The following is a 27,056-nucleotide window of genomic DNA, read 5'->3' as shown; positions in this document are numbered from 1 at the left end:
AGATAGACGGAACATGGCTGTAGAACAGTAGCCAATCAGAACGGAGAGATGAAGAGGCACAGGATGATTTCGCCCTCCGAGCTGGGATCAAGCTGGTTGCAGTGGGGAACAACAATGGCTTCGACCTAGGTCTGTACCCTTCTCAGGGAATTCGGTCGAACCTATTTTACTCATGTGCGGAATCGCCCCTGGAGAAAATGGCTGCTTTGGAGTGTGACAGAAAAATGATAATTTTGACAGAAACAGGCTTGTAGTTCTCATAAGGGCTGCAATCTTATTTGGTTTGAAGAGTGGAATCTATGGCACAATACCCCACAGGCGTCCCTTCCTTCCCCCTCTCTCCTTCACAATCTCTATCCCCAAATCTCTAGCAATTTCCCATTCTGGAGCTGGCAACCCTGGAGAGAGATCCATTTTTATCCAAGAGCTGCTCAAACAAAGTAAACTGCAGTTTAAAGTCTCTAGTTCCGAGAGACATCTAAATAAATTTTTTAAAAACTGACAGTTACTAAACTGTCATTTGGCAGGTAATGTTAAGAGTCTCCAAAACGTTACCAGCTCTGCTCACAGACACCTTCACCTTTTTTTCCTCTCACATATATATGGCTCATTTATGTGCCCATATGTACACAACATCTCCTGGATTGCCTGTGGGTCTTCATGATCCCTTCTGTAATACATCACAGTTCAAGAAGGATGTTTAGATCGATAGATCAATAGATCGATAGATCGATCGATCGATAGATAGATAGATAGATCGATCGATAGATCGATCGATCGATCGATCGATCGATCGATCGATCGATAGATAGATAGATAGATCGATAGATCGATAGATCGATCGATCGATCGATCGATCGATCGATCGATCGATAGATAGATAGATAGATAGATAGATAGATAGATAGATAGATAGATAGATAGATAGATAGATAGATAGATAGATAGATAGATATGGAGCTAAATAAATTATAATTCTGGAAACTTAAAAGCCAACATACTTGTGCAAATAATCCCAACATATAATTCACTAAGAGATGGAATGTCATGTCATGATGACACACACACCCCACCAACCAAGGGGTGCCCTAGACTCCTGAATTCAGTCCTGCATGTGCATTGGTTGGAAATGTATCCGTCATATTCCAATCACCCGCCCTAGCTGGGATAGTGGCAGGAAGCTGCTCTCCCTTCTGGCCCATCCAACAGCATCCCCTTTCCTGCCCAGCCTCTTCCCATCCCCAAACCCAAGCCCCCATGGGGCTTGGCAGAAACCTCTCATTTTCATGTCCTTCATCTTTCCCCCCCGGAAGACCAAGCCCGGCCCTCCAGAAGCTCTCCCCATTCCCCCATGCACCCTCCACCCACCCAGAAACCAACTAGGGCCTGCAAGATAAAGGCAGCAAGCCACTCTCCTGCTGGGCATGCCAGAAGCCCTCCCCATTTCCCTATCCCAAACACCTGACCCCAGAGCAAACTCACCCAATCCAAAACTGCAAATGGTGAATTGGGGGCTGGGAGAAGTGGTGGAGAGGTTGCGAAAAGGAGGGCAGGGGACTTGGCCAGTGCTTTTCTTCCTCCCCCTGTCTAGAGCCCATTTTATGGCCTTTTAAAATGAGCTTTTACTGCTAGTATTCTATGAAAACATAAGAATACTCAATGGAAGCCAATAATGATTTAAAAAACATTAATATATAAATACCATTGTTGCTATTCATACTTGTTACCTAGCTTAACAGTATGAATATTTTTCTCAAAATAGCAATGGGGAAAATGACTCAGCTTGGCAGTGCGGGAGGCAGGCTAGGTGGGATCTTTTAGACAGCTATACCAGAATTGGCTTTTGAAACGTTCTACAGAGAATACAAAGAGACCAAATTGTAGATTAAAATACTTCTATATAAATTTTGGTTGCAAACAATCACACAGTAAGATATGGAGAAGCATACACACAGTTCCTAAGTGATATAAAAAGGGAGGAGAGGGTTAGATTTGGATGATAGACCCTCTGCTATCCACCCATACAAACATGGAAACTGGCATCTTATAGCACACTGTGTAAGAAATAATATGAAAATCCAATATTTCATAAGGCAGGGGATGAAGGCCATGCTAACATGCTGTTAACATTTTCTTATTTAATGTACTTTTCCATTCTGTTTTTCCCCAATATTTTTTGTTGTTACTGAGCCTAGATAAACTATTTATTTCAAACAGCACATCAACAGTATTCTACTTGATTTATTACTCCTTTTTCATTTATGAATAATATAAGGAATACATTTTCCATTTATCTTGGAATTCTTCATTAGGTCTCTTATTCACATAATTTGTTAGTTTGGCCATTATTGCCTATTCTCTTGATTGATATTCCTAGTTTTGCCTATTCTCTTGATTGATATTCCTAGTTTTCTAAACTAGGGCTTTTTTTTGCTTTCTATTTTGTTGCAAATACAACTCTAGCAGCTGTTGTCAAATAATCTCAGTTTTTTGAAATATTCTTTGGTAATGCCTTGTAACATAGTCCTGGCATCCATGACAAATTTAATCTTTAATTTATTTTGTATTTCTGGTTATATCTCTTTCCATTTTTTCCACTTTACAACATGATCACCACATGTGGTAAAAAGAACCATTATTTACATTTCCAACATTATAGTTCTTGTCCATCTATTTAATGTCTTTCAGAGTGGTATACCAGCGATAGAACAACTTATACCATTTTTCTGTTTAAGCTGTAAATTTTGACAAGCTGTAAATGTTATTCCTTTTACCCAGAAAGGTTCCCACTGTTGGAAAGGAATCTCCTCCATGTTTTGTGTCCAATTAATCATACATTTTCACTTGTTCTGTTTTTGTATCATATTGCAGAAGTAGTTCATATATTGGTTGTCCTTATTTCTGCAGGACTGCCTGTTTAAGATAAAAATCCTCTTATGCTGATTTCTTTTCTAAATCTGAAAGTTAGCTGAAAATATAGTAACCATTGTATGTTCTTTGCCTTTATCTGTTATTCTTTGCCAGAGTTTGATTTTTCCTTGAGCATCTATCATAGTCTGATATCTTAGAAGATCTTGTCATAATATACTTCAATTGGTGACATTGATGAGGATATTGGAGCTTCTGGGAATCATGGTGACATGAACGTGGAGTCTGTTTAGGGCTCTGAGACAGAAATCTGTCAGTGAGAGGAAATATATGCCCTCTCTTCCCACTGTTAAGGGGCCTAATTGTGAAAAGTGGGATTGCAGACTTCTTCGGATGAGTTGCAGTCCTCTGAAATCAGCAAAGATTGGGGAGAAATACACAAGTGGATAAATCCACTTTCCGGGTCAGTCTTGCCCACTCTGAACTGCTTTTATCTTTTCTTTTATCTATTTGCTTTTTCAAAAACAGATCTATCTAACATCAGCATCTGAGAAACACAAGTCATTTATTACCAGAAGTGATTTATACTGGCAAATGTTGAAGGGGGCTCAGCAGACACAGAAATATTGTGGACTGCTTGCTTCTGGCTAGGGTGCTTAAGTAAACACACTCTTTCCTTAATTAATCTGCTGAGAAATTCAAGCTTGATTAATCTAAACTTTGGCAACAGTATTAAGAAAAATATCTGTGTGTGTGGGGGGGGGAGAGTGGGGGAAGAGAAGATAACAGAAGAAAGGACAGATTAGCCACCATTGTCGGTACTTTGTTCCTTAAAGAAAATATGGAAATGCATAAAATGGGGAGTTAGTTTTTCTCCTCCTTTTTCTCTTCCTTTTCTGCAAACTCTTCCTGAGTTCAGGAAGAGACACAGTGTGAAACAGACTTTTCTTTGTGGTACACCTCTGAAGATGCCAGCCACAGATGCAGGCAAAACGTTAGGAACAAGATCTACCAGAGCATGGCCACACAGCCCAGAAAACCCACCAGAGCCAGTCTTCCTGAGTTGTTTAAAGGCCAAACTGAGAAATTAAATGGAGCTCTGTAAAAGTGAGGAGACTCCCCCTGCTTTTATGTGTGTGTCAATATTTGGGACTATAAACTGAGGACTAGTTCAACTTGTGTATAAAGAAGGTGACAAGCGCCCTCTGGAGTATTTTCAGCAATTTTAATAAGCAGCAGAAAGAAGCTGACAAGCGCCCTCTGGTGGACTTTGTGGAAAGGTTAGGCAATAAGATAAGACATGTACATTTTAAGGTTTTTCTTTTTCTTTTCTTCTAATATGTTGAGAGACTTTGAAATTTAATTACTATTTTTTTTGAGTACTTAGTTGGATTTTTTTCTCTTTCCCCCTCTTTTTGGATATATACTACTGAATATAGGATTCACCGCCCAGAGCCCCTAGAGGATGGGGCGGTATAAAAGTTTAAAAAATAAATAAATAAATAAATAAATAAATATATTCAAAAAGAGGGGGAAAGAGAAAAAAAAATCCAACTAAGTGCTAAAAAAACACAAAAATAGTAATTAAATTTCAAAGTCTCTCAACTTATTAGAAGAAAAGAAAAATAAAATTAATAAGAAAAGAAAAATAAAATTTTATTAGCTAATATAACAATACAAATTTTATTTGGTTATAAAATACTAATTTAATAATATACTAATATTGTAATAAATACTATTCTTTTATTTTCACTAATTAATTTCTTTTTTAAATCATTTTGTCATGGGCCCAGGTTTAGCCTGTGAGGGTTCCTGGGGGGAAGAGAACTGGCAGAATGACCCAGCAACATCAGAACCCCAGCTGATATGAATCCAGAGCCTCGCAGGAAGGAGGCAGTGCAACCCACAGACAGCCAAGAGCAGGAGGACAAAGTGCTGACAGAATCACCCCCAATTATAGATGCCACAGCCAATAGCCCACCCAGCTCACCTGAACTGGTTAGGTAACTCCATGTCTATGGCCATCAGGAGTTGCAAGCTAAAAGATACAGTGTGAAGTTAGAGACTCAGAGTTGCACTAGGGAATGCTCTAAGTTCTCCCAGAAGCCAGACTAAGTAGAGGGAAAGACTCATACAAGATAAGAAAAATGAATCTGATGTTGCAGGAGCAACTTTGTTGAAAGCCTTGTTTGTCTGCTGCACCTGCTCTTGGACTGTTTTCTCTAGACTTAGTGACCCCAGATTGGATTGCCTTACCTGACCTACATTTGACTCTTGGCTGTTTCTTCTGAACTACACTGGACTTCTTGTTCCTCTGAAACTTTCAGTAAGTGTTTTCTCTCCTTCCTTCTAGGCCGTGCCTGCTAGTGGCTGTAATTCCACACTCTCTGAACTCAACAGGCCAGGATACTTTTATTCTGTATTTTGGACTTTCTTTCCTTTATCTTTTTAATTTTTTTAAAAAATTGGTACATTAATTAGAGTTTCACAATTTTTTATATATTCTTTATATTTGATTTTGATCATTAGAGTAATTTGATAACTAAGAATGGCTCTGATTCTAAACTACTGGGTTGAGTGCTTTATATTTGATTTAAAAATAGATCATATATATACATTGAATTGTAGTTGTTGGTAAAGAGTCTTATTTAAAAATACTGTAATAACATTGTACACATAGTTAAAATGGAGATAAACCACCTTGAATTTTGTTGAGCACCTAAAATCAAAATATATGATACCAAAATATATATGAAATAGAACACAGAAAGATTGTATATAATAACTGCAAAAAGAAGAAAGATTAAAGATCATGGAAGAAGGAACTCACCAGAAATCTAAAACAAATAATTGAGGAAGAATAGCAAGATGTTATTTATTTATTTATTTATTTATTTATTTATTTATTTATTTATTTATTTATTTTATTTTTGAGGCTTTTATACCACCCCATCCCCGAAGGGCTCTGGGCGGTGTACAACAGATAAAAGCAGCAATACAGAATTAAAACGTTAAAAGCAGCGAACAATATTTAACAGGAATGAGAATATACGTGGCGTCCAACAGCTTAATTTTAAAATTTTAAAATGTTGTAGATAAATTGTCAAAATTACTAAGGCAGTGAGTTCTTATACAATTGCAGTTTGTTTCAGATTTAATCAGAAATCTGAAGAAAATACACAAGACCATAAAGATCAAATTAAGGAATCAGAAGAATCATTAAAGAAAGAAACACAAGGTATAAGACAAAAGATTTATTCAGGCTTGATGGAAATTAAAAAGAGTATAAATGAGAACATAAGTGAAAATCAAAGAAAATACGTGAAAATCAAAGAAAAATAGAAAGGAATTGAATTTCATTTGGAAAGTCAACATTTCTGGATGGAGAAAGCAGAACCAAAAATAGAAGGAAGTATGAGATAGATGTAATAACCTAAGATGTGGAGGTGTTCTTGAGGAATTTAGAAACATAGATTTAGAAGAAAAATTCAGAAAGCTGTTACAAGAATATATGCAGACAAAAGGAGACTTTTCAGATTGTAATTTTTATAGACGATCCTTTAAATAAAATAGACAAAGTACTACACACAATAGAGGACTGTGATAAGGTCCTTCAGTTGGCCTGGTCTCCCCTGCTACCCCTTTTGACTGGGGAGTCTCTAGTTGAGTTGCAATCCAAACAGCTGGCCCACTGACCCAGTCTGTGAAGGTGACCTCCTCAGCATCATGGCTGCTTTCCTCTACTGTGGAGTCACCTTGTCCTGAAGCATTTAGGATATTGCTTTCATTCACATATGTAATACTGCACACCTTCACTTCAAAGGTCTCAGGATTCATGATTTGATGGCCTTTGAAATGTCGGTTGTAACCAACCAGTATCCCAAACTCCACTCAGGGGTCTAGTTTTCCATTTTTCCTGGAGAAGCTGAGCATTGGCTCTTGTCCCAGAAGCTTTCAAGAGTTTTAAACCAAGCTTCTTATTATGCCACACTTCAGAAAGTTTTTTTTCCCAATAGCCTTGCATGAACTTCTATTGTGGATTTACAGCTTTTGCACAGCAGGGGTTAGGCAGCCCTGCCTGCATGAACAAACAATGTATAGTCTCCTTAATTGTCCCATTGAAACATTCAGCAAGTCCGTTGTATTTTGGCATATACACCACCGATCTGGCACGCTGTATGCCTTCATTCTCCAGGCATCTTTGGAACTCAGTGCTACTGTATTTCAGTCCCGTTATCCATTTACAAAATCAGTGGAGCTTTGATAAACTTGTTTCTGACTGCTTCCACATAACTTTTGACTTTCTCAGGCACCTGGTCATTAGACCTGATCAGGTAAATATAAGCAAAAGACTGGTGCTGTCAATGAAAGTCAGTATGTACTTAGCACCACCTAGAGAAGACTTCATATTGCTTGGAGTGGCTGGGTGCAGCTGATTTTGTTTTAAGACAGATCTCACATCCCTGCTTTCTTTTACTACATGCAATCAACTTCAAAACACTTCCATATGCCGATGGTCAAGTTTTGAGTGCCAGGCATAAAGGCAGTTTGTGTGGGAGAAACCATTTTCCCTCACATGAAAAACTTCTCTTTTACAATTTCCAACATCTTGCAAATAAAAGTAGGGTCCACATTTCTCTGCCAAATACTCAACTCCAACTTCATCATCAAAAATTCTGCATGATTTCTTATCTCATCACAATCTCATTTCCAGCACTCAAAAGTTTAGGCACAGAAATCAGATTTTCAGGAGCACTGGACACATACAGGGTATTAAGAAGACTGCGCTCAACCACTCTATGAGAAACACTTAACACATGGGTTTTTACTGTGCCTTTTCAAAGCATTTTAAGCGAATCATGCAAAAGATTCATTATATGATTCTGTAGATGTGCTGCCCAGTGCCAGATTCATCCCCTTGCTTCCTTTTGCCAGCACACCAGTAAAATGGCTGTGGCCAAATTTTACCCACACAATGGAGTTTCTGTATCTCCTTCTGCACCCTTGGACCACTTCCTCCCCTTCTCGGGCAGCAAAGGGTCTCTTCTCGCAGAGGAGGCAAACCTGACACCATAACCTTTATTGGTGGATATACATTATTAGCAGAGTTTAGCAGATACCAATAAAGACCCAGATACTAATGAGTAGCATAGCATAAAAGTTTACTAACTGAAAGGGTAGGGTAACATGTAGATAAAACAATAAATACTATACTATACTGTTACCTATTCACAGTTGTCTCAGTATATGACTAGAACTGACTCTGAATCTCTGAGAACAAAGAAAGCAAAATAAGGTTATAACTTTATAACACATATACTATGACAGGTATATGTGCTCACAAACCTGTAAGCAATGGCTATTCAAACTGGCCAACAGCTAATCAATAGGTCTGCCCATTAGAATGTGACTTCAACATCCTGTTTACACAAAGATACATTGCCAGATATATACTAACTGCACTTGACTCCTGCATTTCCTGCACTCTGTCTCTCAGAGAGCTAGTTTGGGGTTGTTGTTTTTTTACTGTCAGCCATTTGTTTAAATTCTGTCACACATTCCAAAAAGCTCAGGGTAGCAAAAATTGTCCTTCCCTTTTAATTCTCACAACAGCAGATCACAAAAATATCCAGTGACCATCATGGCTGAGCAGGAATTTGTATTAGGAATTTGTATCCAGGCCAGGTCACAGCACAGCCTGTTGAAGCTGCTTTACACTGTCTCTAAATGTGTGAGGTGATAGAAAAGAAAGGGATAGAAGAGGAGGGAAGTCCTTCTACCCAATCTCTTGCCGTTCGCATGAACGGTCCCAGAACCTACCGGGACGACGGCGCTGTGCTGCGCCGTTGTCCGGTCGACCTACCTGCTCTGCGGCCCTCCGGCACGTCGCCGAGGCCAGGGGACACGCCCCCTGCCCTGCGCGACCGCTCCGGAGTCGCAGGGCAGAGGGGGCATGTCCCCAGGCTTCGGCGACGTGCTGGAGGGCCGCAGAGCAGGTAGGTTGACCGGGCGTGGGGAGAGGGAAGGCGCCTTCGAGCCGCTGCCGTTTGCACGGCAGCAGCTCGAAGCCGCCGTTTTCTGTAAACCTCGCTTGGGAAGTGAGGTAGGAAAACGGCGGCTTCACGCCGCTCAGGCAGCGTGGCTGCAAAGCAGCTGCAAAGCAGCTGCGCCCCCTGTGCGAATGGCTCCCTGGGGATGGCATTTTTGCCGTCCCCAGGGCGCCGTATTAGGCCCATGCAGAAAGGGCCTCTATTAAAGGTTTGCTCCCTGCCAGGTGGGGCCTGGAGATTTCCTGGTATTACAGCAGGTGTCCATTCTGCACAGATCAGTTCCTCTGAAGAAATGAGATGCTTTGGAGGGTGGACTCTATGGAATTATATTCTGTTGATGTTCATCCATTCTGCCCCACCCCTGGATGTTGCCCCCAAATCTCTAGGAATGTCAGAACCCAAAACTGGCAACCTTATCCCTGACCAATCCAGTTGCTAACCACTGGATTCAAATGGCCTGCCTGCTAAGAGAATAGAAAACATCAGGAAGAGCAGATAATTGATCCCTCATGCCAGGCACCATAGAAACTTCATCTTGTTGTCTTGCATGGAACAGAGGCATGGCTGCACCCGTCCACCTGGGTCTGGATTTTGTGCTTATAACAGCAGAAGTGTAGGGTTTTTATGATATATTCAAAGAGATACTTAGCAGAGATGTGGAATGGAAAATAAAGACAGCTAGAGATACTTTTGAATTGCTTTTGTATAAAAATACTTTATTAGCTTAGGGGAGGGTTACGTGGGATAATACAACAACAAGCTATACTTCTCTGTTGCATATTTACAGAAGACAGCATCTTGCAGCTAATTTTCTAACTAGCCACATGGCTTTCTCTAGTGTTCTAGTGGTGCTCAAACAAAGAAATAGAGTTAACTTAATAACCTTAGGTTATGTGGCACGTAAGCAAGGTCTGACTGACTGACTAATAGCTAATCAATAGAGTAGGTCATAAAACAGTGACCTCAGCAACTGGTTTACTGCACTTGGGCTTCCTGTTTGCGTGGATCCACCCCGCATGGTGGCCATTCTGTGGTTGTGCCCACCACCTTGAGTCAGAATTCCAAAGGTGCCAACTAGCTCAAAAAGGTTGGGGACCACAGTTCTAGTGTCTGTGATGGATCCATTCCTTGATTCTAGCTGCTCTTCTTGAATGTCCTGAATGTCCTGAATGGACTGTTGAGTATAGACTACCAGGATAGAGGGCTTGCAGGAGGAAGAACAGTGGAAATTTTTTTGGTGTGTTGCACAAAAAAAGTATTGAAGCCTAATCTACCATCTGCTTTCTTCAACATTAGCCAGTTATTTCTAATGCTCCAAGTACATCAGGAAATAATATTGATTACTCGACCATATCAATAGAACCATGTATTGCTTAGATGTCATATGTAATAATTATTATTTTAATTTAACAATACATCTAGCTAACATTGTACATTCCATAGCTCAAATATGTAAAGCTAGAACAATTAAGAGAAAGTATTCCTTTAGGTTTGTAGCCTAACCTGTTATTAAAGTAACACCATTTTCCATCTAATTTTATGGCTTGGCCATAGTGATATCCACAGGCATTCAAAGAAATCCCGGTTCGTTTCAGCCAGGGGATGTTCACAGCTGAGTACAGAATTGAACCCAAGTCTCCTGGGTTCTTTGTATTTTGAATCTCCACACTTCTATCCAGGTTGAGAAACGACTTAGTTGACAGACCTAAATTCCTGTTCACTTGCTGATAAAAACACAGCAAGCAAACAGTCTCAAATTTCTTTCAAAGACACTTGTTTGGACCCAATGTTTAAGTATCCCTTTGCTGCTCCCAGAGGAGACATTACATACTCGGTAAGAAGCCCACATTCTATGCTGAAGGAGGTAAGAGACATCAACAGCCCATCATGGATAGATCCGTGGCGGTGGCTCCAAAGAAGGCAATTGCTAAAACTGAAGGTTATTCCACATAGTTAGCTTATATTGCCAGAAGATTGAGAAGTTGAATTCCTTCCTTAATGGTGATCTCAGAAAGTGTGGAGGACGTGGTGTTCCCGGTAAACAGGAAGCGAGGTACTGGTGAAATTCTCCGGTCTTAGTGTGTAGAAAACCTACAGCAAAGACAAAGAAGAACAAAGCTTGTTTGATCAGAAAACATACTGTCTGACAGTCTGGAATCGACTGACTGTTGTGGGTTTTCTGGGCTGTATAACTGCAATCTGGTAGTTTTTGCTCTTAACATTTCGCCCACATCTATGGCGGGTATCTTCAGAGGCATGTCACCATGAGACGTGCTTCTCTCCGGGACACAGTGTGGAGTGATTGTGTGGAGAGGTATATATCACTCCTCATTGTCTCATACGGAGGAACTCATCTCACTGTGACATGCCTTTGAAGATGCCAGCAACATATGTGGGTGAAGCGTTAGGAGCAAAAACTACCAGTCTATGGCTACACAGCCTGGAAAACTCACAACAGCTGTACTGTTTATGTTTCTTAAATATTATTTATTTATTTATTTATTTATTTATTTTATGAGGCTTTTATACCGCCCCATCCCCGAAGGGCTCTGGGCGGTGTACAGCAGGTAAAAGCAACAACACAGAATTAAAACGTTAACAGCAGCGAACAATATTTAACAAAGAAATAGGAATACAAGTGGCGTCCAGCAGCTTAATTTTAAAATTCCCTCCCCACCCCCACCCCACCCCCCAGAGGGAGGCATAGTGGTCTCATTGGTTGGCAAACGACCCAGATGTCAGGGTCGGACGAGGGCCAGGAGGGCCAGGATGGGGGGCACCACATCAGCGGCCAGTGCCTCCAAAGGCCCGGCGGAACAGGTCCGTCTTACAGGCCCTGCGGAACTCACTGAGGTCCCGCAGGGCCCGGACCGCTGGATATTAGAACCAAGCACTCTACCATGGCCAGACCCAGTGTGTTTCTGAGATGAGTACTGGGATTCTGCCAGTGTCGAAAAACTCTAGAATCAAGACAGTGACTGATCAGCTCCACATAAACACAGGAAAACTATAGACTATAGCAATCAAAGGGAACAAAGACCAGGATACTTCTATTCAGATCCATTCAACTATTGACCTTGCTATATTCATTGTTACTCCCATACTACAGACTTCTCTGTAACTCACATGCCAGGCTACTCTATTCAGATGGCCTCACCTTTTGACCTCACAGTATATATACTCCACTTGCTTTCCATTCCTACCATCAGATGCTCTGAAGATGCCAGCCACAGATGCAGGCGAAACGTCAGGAGAGAATGCTGCTAGAACATGGCCATACAGCCCGGAAACCACACAGCACCCCAGTGATTCCGGCTGTGAAAGCCTTTGACAATACATAGTGCTGGGATTCGTTTAGCACACATACCGGTACACACAACACTATAATTGGTCAGTTCCAGACCCTAGGCAATGAGCGCAACATCTAGGAGTCTTGCCACAATCACTTTTCCTTGCTACAACCCACTCTTGTTCAGGTGACATCACTGTGTGGAATGAAATCTACTCAAGTCAACTAACACTTCTTCCTCATGAAGACTCCTCAGGAACTGAAGCTGCCCTGAGTCCCAGTCTGGACCAGAACGGCATATAATATATATAACGGTATAAATATAATAAAATACAAAAATAAAGCATACGTATTATTTTTAATCATATGTATAGCAACCCTGAAAGGGAACAATTTTGTATTTCCACATTACTGATTTTATTTATTAATTTGTACCCTGCCTTTCTCCCCAATGGGGACCAAAAGCAGCTTACATTGTTTCCCTTGCCTGCATTTTATCCTGATAACAACCATGTGAGGTACATTAGGTTGAGAGAGTCTAAGTGGCCCAAAGTTACCCACCAAGCTTCTTGGGCCAAAGAGGGGGATTCGAACCCATGTCTCACAGTTATTGGCCTACCACTTTTAAACACTACACCACTCTGGGTGAGGCCGAGAGACTGCGACTCACTTAAACATACTCAATAGATTTGTGGTGGAAGTGTGGTGTCAAACTCAGAATGAAATTTTACATTAAATCATCATTCAGGTACTTTGGATGAATATGTTTCCCCTCTTCCTTATGTTCACAAGTATGAGCTTAGAAGAGTAGAAGTTTGTTTTCTTAAGAACAGTTCCAGTCATTCATGAGATTGTAGGCTTAGAATGCAAACCATAGCTATTTGGTTTTTTGGAATGAATCCCAGAGGAAGCCAACCTTGAAAGAAGCGTCAGGTGCCCTCTTCATGGTGCTAATAGAATAAAAAGGCTGCTTTATACTCTCTTAAGAGACAACCGTGTGAAACAATTGTAACAATACTTAGAATGTCTTCAGAACAATCTTCTCTTCCTGTTAGGCTGCTTCTGCACATGCAGAATGATGCACTTTCAATCCACTTTCAATGCACTTTGCAGCTGGATTTTACTGTCGAAATAGCAAAATCCACTTGCAAACAACTGTGAAAGTGCTGAAGGGGCCTCAGTTAGGTGTTCTAGTTAAGCTCAGATGGTTGCGTTAACCACAGCCATAAAACAACACAATGCTGACCCACATAACATAACAAATAATGTAGCAAAGCGAGACCTGTGATGCAGGAAGAAACTGATGTGAATAATCTCACACAAGCTTTTGTATTCTTTGCTTCTGCCTCAATGAGAATTGGTGCTGCAGCCAAATAAACTGATATTTGCTTTATTTTACCTCTCGTCTCTTCTTTATTGGGCCAGAACTTTAGAGTTGAATAACGGATGTAAACCCTAGACACATCAGAAGCAAGATCTGAAAAGGGGACTTTTCAGTTCATCCTTCTGGCCTTTTAACTACTACAGTTTGTGGATCCAGAACCTAGGTTTCATTCCAACCAGGGGTGAAAGTATGAGCTGATATGAAATTCAAATATGAAATTCCATTTAGGGAGTGGCTAAAAAGGTATCATCCTCCTTTCTTCCACCTCAAACTTCCTGACAGAGACAACCATTATGGCTGCCAATCTCGATCCTCCTTGATCTGCGATTACAAATGCCTCAGCAGACCAGGTACTCGGGAGCAGCAGCAGCAGCAGCAGCAGAAGGCCATTGCTTTCACATCCTGCATGTGAGCTCCCAAAGGCACCTGGTGGGCCACTGCGTGTAGCAGAGTGCTGGACTAGATGGACTCTGGTCTTATCTAGCAGGCTTGTTCTTATGTTCTTAACCATTAAAAAATTTACTTCCACCCCTGACTTCAGCTCTAGCTGATTACAGCTTAAGATTTCCTCTATGCAGAAGAAGAAGAAGAAGAAGTAGTAGTAGTAGTAGTAGTAGTAGTTTGGATTTATATCCTCCCTTTCTCTCCTGCAGGAGACTCAAAGGGGCTTACAATCTCCTTGCCCTTCCCCCCCTCACAACAAACACCCTGTGAGGTGGGTGGGGCTGAGAGAGCTCCGAAAAGCTGTGACTAGCCCAAGGTCACCCAGCTGGCGTGTGTGGGAGTGTACAGGCTAATCTGAATTCCCCAGATAAGCCTCCACAGCTCAGGCATCAGAGCTGGGAATCAAACCCGGTTCCTCCAGATTAGATACACGAGCTCTTAACCTCCTACGCCACTGCTGCTCGTTAATTCTGTTACTTGCCTATCGCTTGCAGGTACATACTCATACAAAACCCATTCATTCACTCACTCATTTATGCACCCTCTGCCATGTCGACCCTTGTCAGTCACTTTTGTGAGATGTCCCATTCCTTACCAGCCAAACGATGACCCCAAAAGCAGCTGCAGCAGCGATACTGGTCAGAATAATAGCCCAAGCAGGAAATCTGTTTGCATCTTTGGGAGGTTCTGCAATTTTGATGGGAAACAAAAGAAAAAAGTACGTAAATTGTAAACAGAACTGGGGATTGTGCAAACACGCCCTTTCCCATGCTTGAGGTCTATAATAGCAATTGCAGTCTCCAAAATTAAATATGACTCCTTGGGGAGCACCAGTCCCTTGGTCCTCCTCCTCCAACCCAGTTGCCAATCCTGAGCCAAAAGAAGTTTGTGAAGAAACTGCGATGGCTATAGCAACAAATCTAGCTGGCTGCCTACTTTGTACCAAACTAGAGACTGGCTAGAGGTCTTTAAGAGACAGCCCTGTTAAAAATGGCTGGGGTATTTCTGTGTCCCACATTTTGAGCATTTGTGGGCCCTTCATATTTCTGTGCCCTGCTTTCCGATTTTTGGTGCAAGGTGAAGACTACGTACATTTGCCAGCTTTAGAAAATTTGCAATGGAAAGCACTTTGCTACAAAGCACTTCTTAGCTTTCCCAAGATGTTAAATAACTTTGCAATGGCCCCTTCCGCACACGCAAAACAATGCGTTTTCAAACCACTTTCACAACTGTTTGCAAGTGGATTTTGCCATTCCGCACAGCTTCAAAGAGCACTGAAAGCAGTTTGAAAATGCAATATTCTGCATGTGCGGAATGAGCCAATGAATCAGGAATGTGCTGCCCAGCGTTTTGTCTTTCTTCTAGGAAAATAAACTGTTGGACAAGCTTAATACTGGTTCCCAAAACTGACCAGAATGGCATAGATAGAGGAAAGCTAATGAGCTCTGAACACTGGCACCCCCTAGTTCAAAAGCTGACTGGTTAGGGAAAAAGTATGTTTTTTTCTTTCATAGTTCCAGGGATAGTTTCACACTGTCTCATTTTCTCTCCCTCTGACATAAATGCTTGAAAGGAAGACAAAATAGACCCTTTCCTATGTGTGAATCAAGTAATACCAGAAATTTGCTGAGATGGAACGTCAGCCTGCTTTTCAAGAAATTCTTTTTGAGTTTTATAAAACAGTGAAAGGGTGTAATCCAGGAAGAGATATTGATCAGGGGAGGAGATTAAAGTATCGATGTATTAAAATTTTGGCTTGTAAGTTTTCTGTAACTATTTACTGGATATAGGATCCCGTGACATCTGAATCTTGCAGACATTTAAGTCTCTGAGGGAAGGATCTTGAGCAGACTAGGGTTCAATATCACCAGATAAAAAGCAGCAAGATGTGTCTGAGGCCGTTTCCGCACGGCCGCCATGCGCCCCCACGCCACCAAGAGATCTGCCGGCGTGCGAGGCTCAAACTCCATCGCGACAAAGCGTGCGAAGCAGGCCAAGCAGAGGCCCCACTTGGGAGGCTGACTCCGCCGCGAGTGCCGCCTAGATCTACTCTCCGCCCACTCGATGTCTCCGTGGTCGCCTGCTGGCCGTGGAAGCCCATGCCCACGCTGCCCTCCGACCCTGGAGGTGGGAGGACAGTGTGGGCCCAACCAACAGGCGATAACCAGGCTATCTGTCATGGCGGGCTGGCATCTTCGGCAGCTGGTTACGCTGCCTGCCCGAGAACTCTTCAACAACAACCCTTTAAAGGGGGTGTTGTTTAGAACAGCCTGGCCTTACGCCCTGGGGGCGCAGTCAGGTTGAGTGCTGCTGCGTTGCAGCAGCGCCCCTGAATGGGCGGCCGGCCTGGGGCGGCGTTTTACCTTGAGCCGCGTCGTTTTTGGGCCATGCGGAAACGGCCTGAGAGAGTCCCCCTGAGGTCTGGTATGTGCCCTTCAGGAAAATGAGTCCGGGTTAGTTGTAACCTAAGGACCGTTTTATTCAAGATAGTTTGATCAACACACCAGAATCCTTGGAGATACATTTCTACATGATGCTTCATTCCCTTAGCCATTTATAATCCCTGGAATTACAAACTCCAGACAGGAATCCAGGTTAGTCTGTTGCAGCAAAATTTTAAAATTTAATTCCAGCCTAATCTTTCATTGACTTTTTAAAAAAAGTTTTTTTAATTGTGCCACAATCTTTGTAACTACAAGGCATTTAAAGTGTTCTAAAGAGGCTCAATGTATGGGTTACGTGAATGGGGCCAGTAGAGCTGACTCACACATAATACAAATAATAACTAGGCACTTTTATCCCAGTTTTGGATTGCAGAAAATTGTCTAAGTCAAGAGCAAAAGACAAAGGGTTGAAGTATCCAGTTTGAAAAACAAACTTTTCCCCAGACTGTTCGATCTCAACTTTCATGTGGGGACTTCCATGTTAAAATGAACTACTATAGTAATCTCTGCCACTAGAAAAATAACCAGATGTATTTGATGCACTGGTGGAGCTAGTTTTGGAAGAAGCAGAAGGAGCACTGGAATCTGTCGTGGACATACTCGTACCGGGAGCAAAAGAGGTGTTTGATGCACTGGTGGAGCTAGTTGTGGTAGGAGCAGAAGGAGCACTGGAGTCTGTAGTGGACATACTCGTACCCGGAGCAGCAGACATATTTGATGCACTGGTGGAGCTAGTTGTAGTAGGAGCAGAAGGAGCACTGGAGTCTGTTGTGGATGTACTCGTGCCCGGAGCAGCAGACATATTTGATGCACTGGTGGAGCTATTTGTAGTAGGAGCAGAAGAAGCACTGGAGTCTGTCGTGGACATACTCATACCCGGAGCAGCAGACGTATTTGATGCACTGGTGGAGCTAGTTGTGGTAGAAGCAGAAGGAGCACTGGAGTCTGTTGTGGATATACTCATACCAGGAGCAACAGAGGTGTTTGATGCACTGGTGAAGCTAGTTGTGGTAGGAGCAGAAGGAGCACTGGAGTCTGTCGTGGATATACTCGTACCCAGAGCAGCAGACATATTTGATGCACTGGTGGAGCTAGTTGTGGTAGGAGCAGAAGGAGCACTGGAGTCTGTCGTGGATATACTTGTACCCGGAGCAACAGAGGTGTTTGATGCACTGGTTGAGCTTGTTGTGGTAGGAGCAGAAGGAGCACTGGAGTCTGTTGTGGATATACTCGTACCCGGAGCAACAGAGGTGTTTGATGCACTGGTGAAGCTAGTTGTGGTAGGAGCAGAAGGAGCACCGGAGTCTGTCGTGGACATACTCGTACCTGGAGCAGCAGACGTGTTTGATACACTCGTGGAGCTAGTTGTGGTAGGAGCAGAAGAAGCACTGGAGTCTGTCGTGGACATACTCGTACTCGGAGCAGCAGAGGTGTTTGATGCACTGGTGGAGCTAGTTGTGGTAGGAGCAGAAGGAGCACTGGAGTCTGTCATGGATATACTCGTACCCGGAGCAGCAGAGGTGTTTGATGCACTGGTGGAGCTAGTTGTGGTAGGAGCAGAAGGAGCACTGGAGTCTGTCGTGGACATACTCATACCCGGAGCAGCAGACATATTTGATGCACTGGTGGAGCTAGTTGTGGTAGGAGCAGAAGGAGCACTGGAGTCTGTTGTGGATATACTCGTGCCCGGAGCAGCAGAGGTGTGTGATGCACTGTTGGAGCTTGTTGTGGTAGGAGCAGTAGGAGCACTGGAGTCTGTTGTGGATATACTCATACCTGGAGCAGCAGACATATTTGATGCACTGGTGGAGCTTGTTGTGGTAGGAGCAGAAGGAGCACTGGAGTCTGTCATGGACATACTCGTACCTGGAGCAGCAGACGTGTTTGATGCACTGGTGGAGCTAGTTGTGGTAGGAGCAGAAGGAGCACTGGAGTCTGTCGTGGATATACTCGTACCCAGAGCAGCAGATGTGTTTGATGCACTGGTGGAGCTAGTTGTAGTAGGAGCAGAAGGAGCACTGGAGTCTGTAGTTGACATACTCGTACCCGGAGCACCAAACGTATTTGATGCATTGGTGGAGCTAGTTGTGGTAGGAGCAGAAGGAGCACTGGAGTCTGTCGTGGATATACTTGTAACCGGAGCAACTGAGATGTTTGATGCACTGGTTGAGCTTGTTGTGGTAGGAGCAGAAGGAGCACTGGAATCTGTTGTGGACATACTTGTACCCGGAACAGCAGGGATACAGACTGCCAAATATAAAGAAAAATATGGTAGACACTGCCAAATATAAAGAAAATATATGAAGATATTTTAAAGGGTATATTGTGTTTACCTTGTCCTGAATTTCCAAGTGTAGATGTCTTCCTTTTTAAGCATGTACTTTGCTGGAGACTTTTCACAGGATAATATGCCTCAAGTTCAATCCTGCTAGGTAGCTGGGTTTTTTCTCCTGAATTGGGCCTTTGTGTTCTTGGTATTAGGTTTTGAGCATGGGATGTCCTATCAGGAACCTAACACTAACCCTATCAAGAAGTCCCATGCTCAAAACCTAATACCAAGAACAGAGATATTAGCATTTTTTGCAACCAAAAAAGTCATTAATCTTCAGTTGCTTGTTGGCTGGGGGTGAGTAAGACTCTTCAAGGTCACGGGAACGTTTGCCGGACGCCATGCAGGCAAAGCTGTTAATTGTTGGATATAACTCACAGAGTCTGTTCTCCAAATTGCTTATCACAGCCGATAGACTTAAGTAAACAAGGCGGCTAACAGCAGAGTAGCACAGTAGAATGTGCTATATAGCAAAAACATTAAAATAAGCAATGAGGTGATAAGAAGCTAATAGCTAAAAAAATAATTACTTAGAGTTGTCCAGGAGCTCAGCAGGACTCAATAAGTAACGTGCCGCCATCTTTTCCTCCCACACAAGAACGTAAAGGCCCAATTCAGGAGAAAAAGCCCAGCTGCCTAACAGGATTGAACCCCTATCAGAGTTTCCAAGTCCCTACTGGCCACTAGTGGGGAATGGGGGCTAGAGTTGCCAGATCCAAGTTGGGAAATTTCAGGAGATATGGAGATGGAACCTGCGGAGGACAGAAACCTCAGTAGGGTACAACAGAGTCAATGCTCCATAGCATCTATTTTTTCAGAGGGGAAATTATCTCTGCAATCTGGAGAGGAGCTGTAGTTTTAGGGAATCCCCAAGGCCCATTTTGTGGCTGGTTTCTATCCTGCCAGAAGATCTGTATTAATAGGACCCACGGCAGACATAGGCACACAAGAACTTTCTCATATATGAATTGCCTTGAGTGATTTGCCCAGTCAGTCAGTGGCTGAAGTGAGAGTTTAACTGGGTTGCTAGTGAAGCAAGTAATCTCTGTTGGTTGTATGAACCTTTGTGTATTTGTGTCCTACTTCTCAGTTACTTGGACCTGCTGTTTGCCATTATTATTATTTTATTACTATTACTATTACTATTACTATTACTATTACTATTACTATTACTATTTAATAGACCGCCCTACCCCCGAAGGGCTCAGGGCGGTTCACAAACCAATCAACATTTGAATACAACAAATAGTTTCAGTTGAAACAATAAATAAATTAAACATTAAAACACTAGCAGTAGTGATCTTCCACAATTAAAATAAGTAGATGATGTCTGGCATTAACCCCCCAGGAGGGGACTGGCCGATATTCAGTCAGCAGATGACAAAGCTGTAAGGAGCAACGAAGCGGCCAGCCTCACCAAAGGCCCGGTGGAACAACTCTGTTTTACAGGCCCTGCGGAACTCCCCGAGGTCCTGCAGGGTCCTGACAGATGGAGGAAGAGCGTTCCACCAGGCAGGGGCCAGGGCCGTAAAAGCATCATGGAGGGACAAGGGACCACCAGTAAATTCGCCTCTGCCGAACGGAGAGGCCGAACGGAGAAGTTCCATATGTGGAACCTCTTCCATATAGTTCCTCACAAAAGGAAGGAAATCCTAGTTTTTTTACAGTAGCTGATTAATTGATATAGTCACTGCATTTTCTGTAGGCACTCTCGTCTTTTCTGCCGCAAATATGTAAAACGTGACTCACAAACTCACATTGTGGAGCTGTTGCCCATTGCAAGGCTGTCGTTCATGTTCGTGTTTGCCATAGCAAGGCAGAGTGACCACTGTGTATCTCTGACAAGCATAATTTTTTTAAAAATGAAGGTGCTCTTACTCATTCTCACAAATTATCTACTGGCTGAATTCTCAGTAAAGTTATAAACAGTGGTGGGATCCAAAAATTTTAGTAACAGGTTCCCATGGTGGTGGGATTCAAACAGTGGGGTAGTGCCAATGGGGCTGGGCAGGGCCCGACGGGGGCGTGGCCGGACATTCCGGGGGCAGGGCATTAATAATTTCTCTGTTACTGTAAAAAACTCTTACTGTAAAAAAGTTCTTAATTTCCAGCTGGTATCTTTCTGTCCATAATTTAAACTCATTATAGCAAGTCCTATCGTCTACTGCCAACAGAACAACTACTTCTCCTCTAATTGACTGCCTGTCAAATACTTAAGACTTTCAAATACTTAATTTTGTTTGTAGAAATCAAAAGAAGGATCCTTTCCTTAAACAAGGAACTTTACCATATTTCTAAAACATGTTTTTTAAAACAGCCCAACAGGGAGAATAATCCCGTTTTCTACCTTCGCTAACCAGCCGCATAGGAAGCAACAGGACTTTATGATTTTTGGACCTACTGGAATTTCTAACGGAAAAGCAGACCCAATTAGTAACCCCCTCTCGGCACACACAAATAATTAGTAACCCACTCTCGGGAACTGGTGAGAACCTGCTGGATCCCACCTCTGGTTTTAAACCTGTTTTTGCACAGAGCCACTTTAGGTTACTATTGTGGAATGGCACAGGAGTGCGATTCTGCATGAAGGAAAAGCAGCCGACACACAGAGAGGAATTTTTGGGGGCGGAAGGGGGGAACCATTCAGTCATGTGAGCTACCCATTCCCCTGCTTCTAAAACAATAGTGCTCAATAAAAAAAAATTAAAATCTCAGGGAAAATTCAGTCGAAATCTTAGGAGAGAAGAGTGGGGAGCACACATAGTCTGGGAAAAGTCATAACATTAGATACATTTTCTAAGATAAATGAAGTTAATTAATTAACAACAGCAACAATAACAATAAAAATACAGATGGACCTATAGGTCAGTGGTGGCGAACCTTTGGCACTCCAGATGTTATGGACTACAATTCCCATCAGCCCCTGCCAGCATGGCCAATTGGCAAGGGCTGATGGGAATTGTAGTCCATAACATCTGGAGTGCCAAAGGTTCGCCACCACTGACCTGTAGTGTTGCAGAAGGGGGTGGGATATGGCTGAGTGCAAGAGTCTCTGCCTGGTATGCAAAAGAACCCAGGTTCAATTCTGGACATCTCCAGTTAAAAGGACAAGGTAATAAGTGACACAAAAGACCTCAGACTGTTCAGCTGCCGCCAGCCAGAGTACATAATACTGATCTTAATTTATCAAGGGCCTGACTCTGAGTAAGGCAGTTTCATGCCAGTTAAAAGCACTGGTTCATTAAATTCAGGATTGTTACCTCTGACAGGTCGAGAAAGGTCTTTCCTAGCACCTGCTCCCTGAAATCCTTTCTACCGGAGATGGCAGAATCTGGGAACTGGGGCTTTCTACACAAAGTAGATGGTCTACTACTGTGCTGCAGCATCATCAAAGTAGATGGTCTACTACTGTGCTACAGCATCTCAACAAGATTTGCCCAGGAGCAGCAGTGGCGTAGGAGGTTAAGAGCTCGTATATCTAATCTGGAGGAACCGGGTTTGATTCCCAGCTCTGCCGCCTGAGCTGTGGAGGCTTATTTGGGAAATTCAGATTAGCCTGTGCACTCCCACACACGCCAGCTGGGTGACCTTGGGCTAGTCACAGCTTCTCGAAGCTCTCTCAGTCCCACCCACCTCACAGGGTGTTTGTTGTGAGGGGGGAAGGGCAAGGAGATTGAAAGCCCTTTTGAGTCTCCTGCAGGAGAGAAAGGGGGGATATAAATCCAAACTCTTCTTCTTCTTCTTCTAAAAGGAGGAGATCAGGAGTTAAGACAAGGATTAAGCCCCCTTTTTGCATTGATTCTGCCTTGCAGGCCTTCCCAGTTTGCCTAACAAGAACAATATTTCCCTCATAAACTCCATCCTGCTAGCCAGCTATGGAAACCCAGAAATATGTCGCCATAGTGACGTTTGAAAACCTTTCTTACCTATCAAATTGAAGCACAAAGACAAAATCATCCATGAAGCAGACTTGGGAGGTTTTTGTAGGTTGCCCATGGCAGTGATAGAAGGCTTCAATGAAGTGTGGAGCTCTGGAAATACTGTTCCTTCTTACACGATTTGTCACAAAATGGGTATCGTTCCTGCACTGCCACTTTATAAAGGTGGGTAAGATCAACTGTATGCCACTCGTAGTCCCGAAGGTGTGGCTTACCTTATTCGTGCCACTTTAATATCTCTTGTCAGTGAGTAAGGCTGAACATGAGTGTTTGGAAGAGCCACATGATTAATCTTCCTGAGTAGGTTTCATGATGAAGTCAGCAAGGTAATCCTTTTTGATACAAGAAGAAAAGCTCTACTGTCAAGGAGAAACGGTGTGTTTATGTGTGATTGTTGTTTAACCTTTGAGATCAGGTATGAGGCATTCAGTCCCAAGTATACAATGAATGTGTACAGGATGACAAATCAAGTCTCTCACAAACTCTCGATACTAGCTACATACCAGAATGACAGGCAACACATACACACAGAGGAACAGTTTATTATAGAAAAGGAAGGTAGATTAGATCAATGCTACAGGTCAAGGCACAGTTGTGAATTGGGTTGCCAACCTCCAGCCGGGGCCTGAACATATCCTAACATTACAAATGTTCTGCAAGCTACAGAGGTCAGTTCTCCTGGAGAAAATGGCCGCTCTGGAGAGTGGAATATATGGCCTTATACCCCACTGGCGTCCCTCCCTCCCCTCCCCCCTCCACAATCTCTATCCCCACATTTCCCATTCTGGAGCTGGCAACCTAGTGGGGAATCCATTTTTGTCTAAATTTCACCAGAGCTGCACAAATGAAGTAAACTACAGTTCAAAGCTTCCAATTCTGAAGGGCATCTGAATATTTCTTCTTTTTTTTACAATGACCAAATTGCCATTTTGGCGGTAATGTTAAGAGGTCCCATTACTTTACCCACAAATGGCAATTTAGTAATTTTTTGTTGTTGTTTTAACAAAGTGTACTTCAATCAATCAATCAATCAATCAATCAATTTTATTGAAAGCCATAGGCCATTACAATATTACAATATTATTACATTAAAACTTCTGAGCCAACTTGTTATTCCAACAGGTAAGAAAAAAAAAATTTTCACTAAAAATCCATCATGTGAACACTAAGTCCTTCACTTTCCCCCCTACAGTATGTCTAGATTGTATTCCCACCTAACTTATACCAATTTAGGTTTGATCATTTACTTTATTACGTTGTTGGAGCGAATCTTTATAGCTGCCAAGGCGAATAGGCCAACCCTATAGGATATATAGGGATCCAAATCCGCAAGGAGAAGGTATAATTTGTCTGATTCATAATATACCTGGGACAGGGATATGAAACTATTCAGAAACTTAGCCCTAGGCTCTGCGTACAGGGGGCAGTTCAGAACATAATGAGGTAAATCCTCTACTTCCTGTTTGCAGATACAAATTCGTTGTTCAACTGGTATTTTGGCATATCTGCCTTCTAAATAATTTGTTGGCATTGTTTGAAATCGTAATGCTGTCATAGCCTTCCTTATCTTAAACTGAGTAATGCCAGCAAGATAGGAGGCTCTATGATGATCCTTTTTAAGGTGACTATACCAGGGAGCAAACTTGGAATGTAAAATTATATCTCTGTCCATACAGTTATCTCCTTTGAATATCCAGTCCCGAAGGTCGTGATTTAAAATTGGTGAAGAGAATAAATGATCAGGAACAGAATAACTGAGCAATATATTATTTAGGGAGGTATTATGTAATTTTGAGGCCTTTAGTAATATCTGCAGACTTTGATTCCCAAACGAAGTCGGTTTTAGTGAACTCTTTTTAACGTATTTCAAAATTGCCAATTCAGCTCGAGCTTTAATAGAAGGCAAACCGAGTTCTGCCCTAAGGAGGGCTGCTGGCGTTCCTTTAGGGAGTAGGAGAATTCGTTTAAGGAAGGAGTTTTGAATAGTTTCTATTTTATGTAGGACTTGGACATTCCATCCCCAAATCTCTGTAGCATAGAGTAACATAGATATAACTTTAGTTTTAAAGATTTTTAGGGCTGGATCAACTAAATGACCTCCTTTTGTATGATAAAATCTCAATATTGCCCCAACAGATTTTTGGGCAGCTGCTTTGACCACTGCTAAGTGGGCATTCCAATTTAGTGAAGGGCTGAATGTAACACCTAAATATTTAAAATAATTGCATTGCTCTATAGGAATATTATGGATGTTCCAACTGTATTTTCTTGGTCTTTTCTTGAACACCATTACCTTAGTTTTGGAATAGTTTATGGAGAGGGCCTCCTCTCTGCAATACTCACCCAAACTATATAGGAGTCTCCTTAAACCATTCCTTGTAAGTGAAACTAGGACCATATCATCTGCATAAAGCAGAATTGAAATTTTCTGTTTTCCTAGCGAGGGGGCAACAAATTCATGGCCAGTCAGCTTAGGAATTATATCATTAATATAAAGATTGAATAAAATGGGGGCAAGTAAACAGCCCTGCTTGACTCCTTCCCTGCTCTAAACCCATCTGTTAGAGAGCCTGATGTATTTACTCTGACTTTGATCCATGTATCCTCGTGCAGCTCTCTAATAAGGAAAAGTAAGCGTTTATCCATATTTGTGTTCAGCAATTTCCACCAGAGTCTTTCTCTACATACTGAATCAAAAGCAGAGGCCAAATCAACAAATGCCGTATATAAGGCTTTCGTTGGGCCTCTTATGGCTGAATGAGCTAATTGATATAGTACAAGGCAGTGATCAACTGTAGCTTGTCCCTTCCTAAATCCTGCCTGTTGTGGGTGTAATATGTGATTCTCAATTTCCCAATCTTCTAATTTTCCAAGGAGATATTTACCATATATTTTAGAGGCAGTGTTCAATAGGCTTATTGGGCGATAGTTCTTTGGGTCATTTTTGTCTCCTTTTTTATGTATAGGGACAATTATGCTGGTTTCCCATCCACTGGGAAAACTGCCAGTATTGTTAATCTGAGTGAAAAGTTTGGCAAGAATTGGTACCCACCAAGATGGAAATGTTTTGAACACAAAGTGTACTTAGACATTTAAATCTGGCAGCCTCTTTATGTCCTCATCCAGATTTGGGAATCACATTGCCAAACTGCTCACAGACGCTTTCACCCAGAGGTGGGATCCAGCAGGTTCTCACCAGTTCCCGAGAGTGGGTTGCTAATTATTTGTGTGTGCCGAGAGGGGGTTACTAATTGGGTCTGCTTTTCCGTTAGAAATTCCATTAGGTCCAAAAATCATAAGGTCCTGTTGTTTCCTATGTGGCTGGTTAGCGAAGGTAGAAAACGGGACAATTCTCCCTGTTGGGCTGTTTTTAAAACATGTTTTAGAAATATGGTAAAGTTCCTTGTTTAAGGAAAGGATCCTTCTTTTGATTTCTAGAAACAAAATTATTTGAAAGTCTTAAGTATTTGACAGGCAGTCAATTAGAGGAGAAGTAGTTGTTTCTGTTGGCAGTAGACGATAGGACTTGCTAGAATGAGTTTAAATTATGGACAGAAAGATACCAGCTGGAAATTAAGAACTTTTTTTTACAGTAAGAGTTTTTTACAGTAGCAGAGAAATTATTAATGCCCGCCCCTGGAATGCCCGGCCACGCCCCCATCGTGCCACACCCAGGCCCATTGGCGCTACGCCACTGTTTGAATCCCACCACCATGGGAACCTGTCACTAAAAACTTTGGATCCCACCACTGCCTTCACCCTTTTGTTTCTCTCACATAAGTGTGGGCTCATGTATGTTCCCATGTGCTCACAATGTCCCCTCCTAGATTGCCTGTGAGATTCCCTGATCCAGGTCCATCGCCAGAAAAATTTTCACTGGGAGAAGCAAATGCATAGAATGGTGGTCAGCCCATCATTACGTATTTTCTTTATTCTTTCTTTATTTGTGTATTATTATTTATTTACCAATTTTGTCCTTGAGACTCAAGGTGTATACTTGGTATAGCGCGATGCAGTTGAATGGCATGAGGGAACTAGTGACCAAGGCCCTAGATCTAGAATTACAAAAGTTAGAAAAGAGCAAAAAAAGTTTCAAAGAAAGGAAACAAAAAGGGGGATGGGTGGCAGCAATTAGCATAAGGTGTCAACGAGCCTTAACAACAACAAGATCACCCACACAATTGGCTCCTGCATCAGCATTTATTAAGGAATCAGAGGATACAGATATATCCACAGCAAAGACACAACTGGAGGCAAAAGCAATATAATACAGCATGCACAACCCCAAACAGAATGAACTGAAACTGACA

General features: G+C 42.3%; 1 protein-coding gene across 2 annotated transcripts; it reads right to left on the bottom strand.

Annotated features, from left to right (window-relative positions):
• Positions 1-9,613: 9,613 nt before the first annotated feature.
• Positions 9,614-22,872, bottom strand: LOC125428960 (flocculation protein FLO11-like). 2 transcript variants are annotated; one of them, XM_048489647.1, is made up of 4 exons: positions 22,735-22,872; positions 17,086-18,726; positions 14,631-14,722; positions 9,614-11,009 (listed from the first exon to the last, which is right to left on the bottom strand). In XM_048489647.1, the coding sequence occupies exons 1-4, from the start codon at positions 22,802-22,804 to the stop codon at positions 10,926-10,928; spliced, it is 1,887 nt and encodes a 628-aa protein (XP_048345604.1). In that variant the 5' UTR covers positions 22,805-22,872; the 3' UTR covers positions 9,614-10,925. The 2 variants fall into 2 exon arrangements, with proteins under 2 accessions (XP_048345604.1, XP_048345605.1); XM_048489648.1 differs by having other exon boundaries at positions 17,086-18,757; positions 22,735-22,865.
• Positions 22,873-27,056: the final 4,184 nt, after the last annotated feature.

Source organism: Sphaerodactylus townsendi, linkage group LG03 (genome assembly GCF_021028975.2).
Source record: "Sphaerodactylus townsendi isolate TG3544 linkage group LG03, MPM_Stown_v2.3, whole genome shotgun sequence".
Lineage (NCBI taxonomy): Eukaryota > Metazoa > Chordata > Lepidosauria > Squamata > Sphaerodactylidae > Sphaerodactylus > Sphaerodactylus townsendi.
This window is presented reverse-complemented; position numbering and strand designations above follow the sequence as displayed.

Excerpts from the sequence above, each read along its gene's own strand:
- LOC125428960 (XM_048489647.1), bottom strand. The coding sequence starts at position 22,804 with ATGGGCAACCTACAAAAACCTCCCAAGTCTGCTTCATGGATGATTTTG. Across the intron at positions 18,727-22,734 it reads TTTGTGCTTCAATTTGATAG|TCTGTATCCCTGCTGTTCCG; the intron begins GTAAGAAAGGTT and ends TATATTTGGCAG. Across the intron at positions 11,010-14,630 it reads TTGGGGTCATCGTTTGGCTG|GTTTTCTACACACTAAGACC; the intron begins GTAAGGAATGGG and ends TCTTTGCTGTAG.